Source organism: Hordeum vulgare, chromosome 5H (assembly GCF_904849725.1).
Source record: "Hordeum vulgare subsp. vulgare chromosome 5H, MorexV3_pseudomolecules_assembly, whole genome shotgun sequence".
NCBI classification, from domain to species: domain Eukaryota; kingdom Viridiplantae; phylum Streptophyta; class Magnoliopsida; order Poales; family Poaceae; genus Hordeum; species Hordeum vulgare.
The window spans coordinates 173030892-173040965 of record NC_058522.1 but is presented as its reverse complement, the minus strand read 5'-3'; the positions used below and the strand labels follow the sequence as shown (position 1 = coordinate 173040965).

The 10074-nt window shown below is 44.1% G+C and overlaps 1 protein-coding gene across 1 annotated transcript; it reads left to right on the top strand.

The window, feature by feature from the left end:
- The first annotated feature begins 7043 nt into the window (after positions 1–7043).
- On the top strand, positions 7044–8684 carry LOC123399613 (50S ribosomal protein HLP, mitochondrial-like). Its single transcript, XM_045094015.1, has 3 exons — positions 7044–7077; positions 7723–7826; positions 8310–8684. Exons 1-3 carry the CDS (start codon positions 7044–7046, stop codon positions 8682–8684), a joined length of 513 nt encoding a protein of 170 aa, XP_044949950.1.
- Positions 8685–10074: the final 1390 nt, after the last annotated feature.

Below are 10074 nucleotides of genomic sequence, written 5' to 3'. Positions count from 1 at the left end.
TGAGGTGAAGATACCCCGAACAAGTTCCTCAAAGGATTAGTTTCCATAGTGACAATTGACAATATATTTTAGCAAACTATATAAATGTTTCCTTACCAAGTTCCACTTACCAAAGGTGCTTCACTCCCCGGCAACGGCGCCAGAAAAGAGTCTTGATGACCCACAAGTATAGGGGATCTATCGTAGTACTTTTGATAAGTAAGAGTGTCGAACCCAACGAGGAGCAGAAGGATCTGACAAGTGGTTTTCAGCAAGGTAATATCTGCAAGCACTGAAATTATCAATAACAAGTAGTGGTGTAGTGAGATGATTCGTAGCAAGTAGCAAAAGTAACAATGGTGCAGCAAAGTGGCCCAATCCCTTTTGTAGCAAGGGACAAGCCTGGACAAAGTCTTATTGGAGGTAAAACGCTCCCGAGGACACATGGGAATTTCTGTCAAGCTAGTTTTCATCATGTTCATATGATTCGCGTTCGTTACTTTGATAGTTTGATATGTGGGTGGACCAGCGCTTGGGTACTGCCCTTACTTAGACAAGCATCCCACTTATGATTAACCCCTCTCTGAAACATCTGCAACTACGAAAGAAGAATTAAGACAAAGTCTAACCATAGCATTAAACTAGTGGATCCAAATCAGTCCCTTACGAAGCAACGCATAAACTAGGGTTTAAGCTTCTATCACTCTAGCAACCCATCATCTACTTACTACTTCCCAATGCCTTCCTCTAGGCCCAAATAATGGTGAAGTGTTATGTAGTCGACGTTCACATAACACCACTAGAGGAAAAACAACATACAACACATCAAAATATCCAACGAATACCAAATTCACATGACTACTTATAGCATGACTTATCCCATGTCCTCAGGAACTAAAGTAACTACTCACAAAGCATAATCATAATCATGACCACAGAGGTAATGAGTAGCATCAAGAATCTGAACATATAATCTTCCACCAAGTAATCCAATTAACATCAACTACAAAGAGTAATTAACAATATTAGCAACCTTACAAGCACCAACCGGAGTCGCGAGACGGAGATTGGTTACAAGAGATGAACTAGGGTTTGGAGATGATATGGTGCTGATGAAGATGTTGATGGTGATGAGTCCCCTCCGATGAGAGGAGTGTTGGTGATGACGATGGCGACGATTTCCCCCTGCGGGAGGGATGTTTTCCCGGCAGGATCGTCCTGTCGGAGCTCTAGATTGGTTCTGCTCAAGTTCTGCCTCGTGGCGGCGGCGAATCCTCCGAAAAGACTCCTCTTGATTTTTTCTAGGATGAAACCCTCCTTATGGGAGCCGGAGGGGCAACAGGGGGCCCGCAAGCCACCCAGACGCTACCAGGGGTAGGCTACGCCTGGAAGGCTTGTGGCCTACTGGTAGCTACCCTCCGGTACATCTTCCGCCCAGTATTTTTTATAAAATAAAAAATAATTCCTCGTTGATTTTCACGGCGTTTGGTGTTGCGCAGAATATGTATTTCAAACTTGCTCTTTTTTTAGACCAGAATTCCAGCTGCCGGCATTCTGCCTCTTCACGTAAACATCATAAAATATGAGAGAAAAGGCATAAGTATTGTACTGTAAAGTGTAATAACAGCCCATAAAGCTATAAATATCAACATAAAAGCATGATGCAAAATGGACGTATTAGCTCTCAAAAGCGAATGCCTCACTGGCAGGGGGTGTTGGCCGAAGCCACCTATGTTTGACTCAATTGGTATGGCACCGTGAAGATTTGAACCTTGGGCCCATGACCAAAACTCGCCTTTCAAGCACATATGTCAGAAAATATGACTATTGTGAAACACTTGATAAGTTTATGCATAATAGGGGGAGGGAGATTTAATTGAGAGAACAATACTCCCCCTAAATCCATGCCTACATCTAAACAAGATAATATAATTAGAGTGGCGGGGTTGTGCAATACGTCAATCCACATTGCTCAAATCAATGATATTTAGTTCATGCCTTAACTCCCAAAATCTTGCTTCATCTAGTGGCTTCGTGAACATATCTGCAGGTTAGTCCTTAGAGTTGATGTTAATAAGATCATTCTCCCCACGCTTGATATGATCCTGGATGAAGTGCTAACGAATATCAATATGTCTCGTCTTGAAGTGTTGAACTGGGTTGTTTGATATCTGAATTGCACTTTAGTTGTCATAGTAAAGAGGCACGTTGTCACAAGTGACACCATAATCCTTGCCTCTTCCCAAGAAACTATTCACAGTAACTTGCGGTATCTACATACACTACTCGAATCAGGTGATTTTCCATCAAGCAGTTCTTTGCCATCTACTGGCTGATGCGAAAGAGCCTCTTTGCCATCAGTTTCCACAAAACAAACGGCAAAGATATGGCTGATGGCAAAGGGAGTTTTTGCCATAAGCCAAATCTTTGCCATCTGCCTGCAGATGGCAAAGAAGGGGAAGGCAGACAGCAAAGGGCCGAGCCAAATCTTTGACGTGTGCTGGCAGACGGCAAAGGGCTTTGCTGTCCGTGGCTGGGGAGGAATTTCATCACATATATTACAAAGACCACGTTGCTCCACTTGGGAGACATTATTTTCATCAAACACCACGTTACATGTCTCCTCAATGAGTCCATTGGACTTGTTGAGGACATGGTAAGTGCGAGAGCTTGTAGCATAACAGAACTAATGCCCTCTTGAGAATGAAACACTTACAACCGAATACCAAAAAGTACTTGAGGATGGGCTTGTTGTTGGTAAGAATTTCATAGACGATTAGATGCATGACATGAGGTGTTAATGGATTTGGCCCCAAAGTTATACGACGATTTGAATTCTGCCATTATGATCCTTACCACGTCCATCAACATCCGATTCTTCCTTTCTGCAAAACCATTTTGTTGAGGGTTGTATGTTGTAGCTTATTTGGTCTTGATCCCCTCATAATTAAGAAACGCATCCAAGGTGTACTTCTTGAACTCGGTCGCAATATCACTTCTAATCATCAATGTATTTGCCTCATGTTGACGCTGATCTTCATTGGAAAATTCGATGACAATTTGTTGGGTCTCACTCTTCCACTTGAAGAAGTATACCCAAGTATATCTTGAGTAATTATCCATAATCATCAATCAATACTTTATTCCCCCAAGAATATGAAAAGATGGAGGACCGAATAGATGTTGTAAATATACCCTAGAGGCAGTAATAAAGTGGTTATTATCATATGTCCTTGTTCATGATAATCGTTTATTATCCATGATATAATTGCATTGATTGGAAACTGAGATACATGTTTAGATACATAGACAACACCGTGTCCCTAGTAAGCCTCTACTAGACTAGCTCATTGATCAAATATGGTTAAGGTTTACTAGCCATAGACATGAGTTGTCATTTGATAAGGGTATCACATCATTAGGGAAATGATGTTATTGATAAGACCCAACCATAAGATCAGCATGTGGTTGTATCATTAAGTTTATTGCTATTTCATTCTGCGTGTCAAGTATCAGTTCCAAAAACCATGAGATCATGCAACTCCCTAACACCGAGGCAATTCCTTGTGTGTATCAAATGTCACAACATAACTGTGTGATCATAAAGATTCTCTACAGGTATCTCCAAGGGTTTCTAATGGGTTGGCATGGATAGAGAAAAAGATTTCTCACTTTGTATGATTGAGTGGTATCTATGGCCCACTCGGTAATACAACACCACAAGAAGCTTGCATGCAATGTGACTAAGGAATTAGTCACGGGATCTTGAATTATAAAATGAGTAAAGAGACTTGCCGGTAATGCGATTGAACTAGGTATGGAGATACCGACGATCGAATCTCGAGCAAGTAATATACCGCTGAACAAAGGGAACCACATATGGGATTGATTGGATCCTTGGTGTCATGGTTCGAAGGATAAAGATCTTTGTAGGATATGTAGGAAAGAATATGGAATTCCACGGGCTGCTACTTGTTATTAACCGTAGAGGTGTCTCAGTCATGTCTACATAGTTCTCGAACCCGTAGGGTCCCCACGATTTACGTTTGTGACTATACAATATTGTTCACTTATATATATAGCTGACTGAAAGTTGTTGGGAGTCCCGTATTAGCTCCCCGACATGACATTGAGCTTTAGAGTGGTCTGGATGTAAAGATTCATATATGGGAAGTTGGTATTCGAGTTCCAAAAAAGTTCCGGGGCTTACCGGTTTTTTAATAGAGATGATGGAAGTGTTCTGAGGTCCACCAGGAGGGTCCACCTTCCCACGAGGGACCCATTGGGTGAGAGAGAGGCGTACTAGCCCCTGGTGGGCTGGGCGCCCCTCCCACCAAAAGGCCCAAGCGGCCAAAGGGTAGGGCAGCCCAAGGTGGGGTGCCACCCCTTGCCTTGGGTGGCAAGGTTGCTCACCTTGGCCGCCACCACTCCTAGGGGAAATCCAAGGCTGGCCTGCTCCACCCGTTTCCTATATATATGAGAGGAGAGGGAGGCAACTAACACACTAGGCCTTGGCGGCGCCCTCCCTCTCACTACAGATGGTTTCTCCTCCGTCGCATCACAGTAGCGCTTGGCAAAGCCCTGCTGTGATTGCACCACCACCACCATTACCACGTCGTCGTGCTGTCGGACAAGTCATCTACTACTTCTCCTACGGTCGCTGGATTGTGGAGGCAGAGACATCGTCGAGCCGTACATGTGCTGAACGCAGAGGTGTCGCCCGTTCGGTGCTATATCGGGATGGATCATGATTGGATCGTGAAGATATTCGACTACATCACCCGCGTTTCTTAATGCTTCTTCTTAGCGATCTACGAGAGTATGTAGATGCACCCTCCTTCTCGTAGCTATACATCTCCATAGATTGATCTTGGGTGTACGTAGGAATTTCCCATGCAACGTTCCCCAACAAGAGATCCATGTCAAGGAGCTCCAAGGTCCTTTTTGAGTAGATGGTAGTCATGGGTCGGTGACTCGTCTCATCTTGCATTCCTTCGATACAAGCACTTCAAGAACGATCTTTCGCAAAAAAAACACATTTTTAGTCCGTGAACGTGGTACCCTTTGAGGAGACTTTGCAACCATATGGACATGGGCTAGCTAGTGATGCCAAAGCCATCCCACATCAACTTTAGCAATTGGGCAAGTCGCGGTCTCAATGGGTCGCTCCGGAAAGTTAACCACACAGAGACCGTTTTTGACATGCCCAACAAAGGCTACCTTAAGAGTCTTGCTCCACAAAAGGTCCACGGTATCAACACCAAATAAGGTACAAAAACCCGTGATTGCAAGTTGACGAATGGAAACTAAATTGTATGCAAGGGTCTTAACAAGTATGGCATTCTCTATGGATGATTTCTTAGATATTACCACCTTGCCAAAACCCAATATCTTTGAACTTGTATTATTACCAAAGGAGACTTCAGTGGCCAAGGAAGGATTAGAATGAAAATCCGCCACCAAGTCTTTGCTTCGAGTCATATGATTTGTTTCTCCACTATCAAGCAACCATGACACTCCTCCGGAAGCTAACTCCTACAAGAGATCAATGCTTGGATTAGGTACCTATTCTTTAATGGGTGATTTCATGTTAGTCACAAGGAACTTAGGGACACAAATAGACCATTCAATGTACTCATAAGAAGAACCAACAAATTTGGCATAAACATGCCCATCACTAGCGTGACAGAAAACATAACATTACTAGGGATACCTTATACACACATGCTTATCAGCAGCGCGGTATAAAACGGGTTGCTACTGCTAATTATCAGTAGCGTGTGTAACACCCATCTCTACTTGTATCCACATAGCACTAGCGCGGCCAGACGAGAACGCACCACTGCTAAAATTGCCACCCCGCTAGCACCAGGCTAGTTCTAGTAGTAGTGCCCTTTTATAACCGTGCGACTGCTAACAGGATAGTAGTAGCGTGTTTTTCTAGCAGGGTGCTACTGATAAATTTGAACATGCCCACATGGAGGGCCCCACTAAACAGTAATGCTTGCCGACATAGCGCACTAGTGCTACTACATTAGCAGCAGCGCATTTCCTTCACCCGCCCTACTACTGAAGCGTAGCCACCACCTTTTCCTTCCACTCCCCTCCCACATCCTCTCTTACTTTCACTTTCCCCTAGCTCCCACCTCCTATCCCCTCACTTTTATGCTTCCTCACTACTTCTCCCCCATTACTCTCTTTCTCCTACCTCTCTTTGTCTCTCCATATTGCTTCTAACTAACTACACCACGTCCATTAATGCAACTCACACTACTAGTAAAAGGGCTATAAATAATATAGACACTAATGGCGCACCAGACAAGTGGTGCGCCACTACTATATAGCAGTGGGGCACCATGTGCAGGTGCGCCATTAGTGTGATGGACACTAATGGCGCACCACACACACGGTGCGCCACTACTAACAAACTTATTTTTCCAAAAGTACTAATGGCGCACCGGGGCCGAGTGTGCCATTACTAGTTTAACTAGTAATGCCACCACTCACCCACTGCGCCACTGCAGTTTCCCTCCTCTCGCTCATGGAACCCACCCACCCGCAAAGCTCCCAGCTTTTTCCTCTTCCTTCGCCGCCGCCGCGCTTCCTCATCTCGCTAGGGTTTCCTCGTCTCCTGATCCCCCTCGACAGCAGCTCCGAGGCGATGATGCCCGCGGGAGACGCCGGCGAGAAGAAGATGATCAGGCTTAAGAGCTCGGACGGCGAGGAGTTCGAGGTGGAGGAGGCGGTCGCCATGGAGTCGCAGACAATTCCCGGTCAAAACATTTTGGAGGCGGTCGCCATGGAGCCGCCACCCCGAGCTCTCCTTCCTCGTCGGCAGCGTTCTCCTACCGAACCAGCGAGGAGCGGAGATCCGTCGGGCCGCGCGAGACCTTCTGGTGTAAGGAAGCCCTAGCTTTGCCGGTCTTGCCGTTCGTTTTGATTCCTTTGCGCGCGCGTGCCAGACTTGGTTCCACCGGTCCTGTGTTAGGAGGATTGCTCCATGGTGGTGCTATTGTACATGTTGAGACATTTTTGTTCTGCAGGAAGGCGTAGGGCGGGACGAAATGGCAGCGTTCCTCAGGTCAAAGTGCTCTTCAGGTACCCAAACTTCTGAGCCTTCTCAAAGTCTTGCTACTTGAGCCACCTTAGTCAGTCCAAACTTGACATTCCTAGCAGTTACTTACTTGATATTGTAGCACACAAGAGTTGTTCATATGGAATTTGATCCAACACACATCTTCACGGCATGTAATGTTTTTGTGTTATCGGTTTATTACTCTTTGCAAAGATCAAAACTGCTAAAATGCAATCTGTGATTGGCGGCATTGGTGGGAGAAGAACACGGTTTGTTAATTTATTAAATCCTTGGAGAAAAATCTTGACTACTACTACTAGTTAAACCTCTGTCTGAATGGTCTGCTACTTGAACCTTGGCCACACCAAACTTCAGACTATGTGTTTGCCTCAAGGAAAAAGAGTATAACTTAAATGCTTATACGGATGTCATCTTGTGGTGATTGTGATTATGGTTAACTCTGTAACTTAAATGCTTAAACAACTCTCTATAAGAAAATCACTGACTGATGTCCTCACTGTAAGAAAATGATTAGGTGGGAGTATCAGGGAACCCTATATCTCTAGTCAAATCTTCTCTCTGGATTCCTTTGAAATCTTACCAGTTGCTTTTGTCTTGTGATGCTCAGCAAAATAACATGATGCAAACACTTATCTTTGTCTATGTAGTTGGGCGTGCTATGATGGGAAGCCTTGGAAACAATCTGTACGGGGGCGTTACCTCGTCTATTGAAACGGTGGCAAGACCATCTCGTCCTAATGCTGTCTGCCAGGTATAGCTGCTTCCTTCAAACCAAAAATGCTTGATTTGTTAGTAATAAGAACAAATATGACCTGTTTAAAGTCATGTGCTAACCTTTTATCTTGAGCACTCAAAAGTTCCATACAATGTTTTATATCTTCTATTGCTCTAAGTAGTTTGTTAAATCGTTGAATAGCTTGTGTTACTATTGATCTGGGATTTTTCTTTGGTTGTCTTAGTTGTCTACAATACGGTTACAAGCTAGATTCCTATGACTTGTTGAGCTCCATTATTTGGGGTTCTCTTCATGAGGCATTCTCTAAGCATTTTTCTTTGCTCTGTTTTCTGTAAACTGGAAGAGGGCCATAATGTAAGAGCTCGAAATGATGCAAAACTAAGAGGATATTTGCTCGAAGTGAGCAATGCATAATTTTCTTGAGGTACTTGTTTACCTAGTCATAGATGTTTTCAAAGTAGATAGTGGTGGTAACACGCGTCCCTGCTCTGGTTTCAGCAAATCAGAACATTCATCCAGATGAGAACAAACCTCAAGGAGGTGTACATCTCCGGAGCCAAGCGGATTATGTGCATACGGTCCCTTAGAGGAAAGAAAGGAGCGAGCCTCGGGGACATGATCAACGGTTCTGTCAAGGAAGTGCAGCCTCGCGGCAAGGTCAAGAAAGGAGACGTGGTCTATGGGGTGGTCGTCCGTGCTGCCATGAAGAAGGGGCGTAGCGACGGCAGCAAGGTCCAGTTCGACGACAATGCGATCGTCATCGTGAACAATAAGGGAGAGCTGATTGGCACCAACTTCCTTGGTCCGGTCATCCACGAGGTCGGGAAGAAGAAGCATCTCAAGATCCTGGCACTTGCCGAGCACATAGTATGAGATATCTATCTGCTTACCTGGTATCTAGCTCTTAGTTCTGTGGAATGAAATGGACATATCCAGGATTGTACCTGCGATGTTTTGGTTCTCTATTGCTAGTCTATTCTACTTTGCTTTGGTCATTTTTATCTGCCAATAATCTTTGTTCTCTGAACTATGGTGAGTTGTTGACAAACCAGACAAGAGTATGTATTTACTCTCCACATTATATTGCCTATGTTCTTCTACATTCAATACATACATTCATGGTATGTAATCAATTTTCTGTGATTTCCAAATGTTTGAATTACGTTATCTATGTTGTTTTGTGTCTTCACAAAAGCTGGCCATTCTGATGAACACAATCGGATCGAATCCAAGATCATCGAGTACTGCAACAAGCACGTCCAGGCAAAGCCACTAGACGCCTGGACCTCCTCCGACACCGACTCCGCCGCTGCCACCCCCGCCGCTCCCGCTGAGGACCTCAAGAACTGGGATGCAGAACTCGTCAAGGTTGACCAGGCAACCCTCTTCGACCTCATCCTGGTATACATCAAATCTCCTCCCCTCCCCTCTCCTCCCTCTGATTTATAGATCTAGTATTTCTAGATCCTGGTATACTGCTTAGGCTAGACTTATTGGCGATTGGCTTGGATTCGATCCAATTGGATTAGGTTAGGGTTTACATACATGATTGGCTTCATAATCCCGTGCTTTTGACCCAAAAAAAAACTCCAGAGATTTATTAGCTGCGGGCCATACAAAATCACTATATAGGCTAGGGTTAATCTCTGATCCATCTTCTTGTGGTCTGATGTCCTTTATATTCTCTACATGAATGACCAAAGGAGCATATAATCTTATTATATAACTCTTGTTTCCCACTTTGCTGCTGTCTCTACCTTTATTATCTTGTATGTAATCTTTTGTATTCGACTGCTGGCTGTGAATGCCTTCTTCTACCTAGCATTGCTTGGCTGTTAATTTGTGGCCATACATAGTCATATCTGAATTACCTAGCATTGCTTGACTGTTAACACTTGCAAATGCATTTTGAGAAGCGGTGCTCGTCATCTGTACTAATTCATGAATTATCATATTTTCCCCAAGGATCTATGTGCTCTTGACTCTGTTTTGTTACAGTTATGTTTCTTTATATGAATTTATTATCCATTTATACGTTATAGTTACTGCTGGCACCTGAACCAATGTTCTAGCCTTTGAATCATAATAAAGAATGAGGGGGAGAGAGAGCGGGAGAGAGAGAGGGGAGAGAGAGAGAGGGAGAGAGAGGGAGGCAGGGAGGGAGGCATCAGCTGAGTGTGGATGAATTTCAGGATTGCGTTCCTTATTTCCTTTTGACATATGTAATTTTCCTTTAATCATTGGGACTAGGCATGGGTTTTTA

Bases quoted from the DNA above. Each gene is read 5' to 3' on its own strand.
- LOC123399613 (XM_045094015.1), top strand. From the start codon at position 7,044: ATGGCAGCGTTCCTCAGGTCAAAGTGCTCTTCAG. The intron at 7,078-7,722 runs GTACCCAAACTT...TTGTCTATGTAG, and splicing joins CAGGTCAAAGTGCTCTTCAG to TTGGGCGTGCTATGATGGGA. The intron at 7,827-8,309 runs GTATAGCTGCTT...CTCTGGTTTCAG, and splicing joins GTCCTAATGCTGTCTGCCAG to CAAATCAGAACATTCATCCA.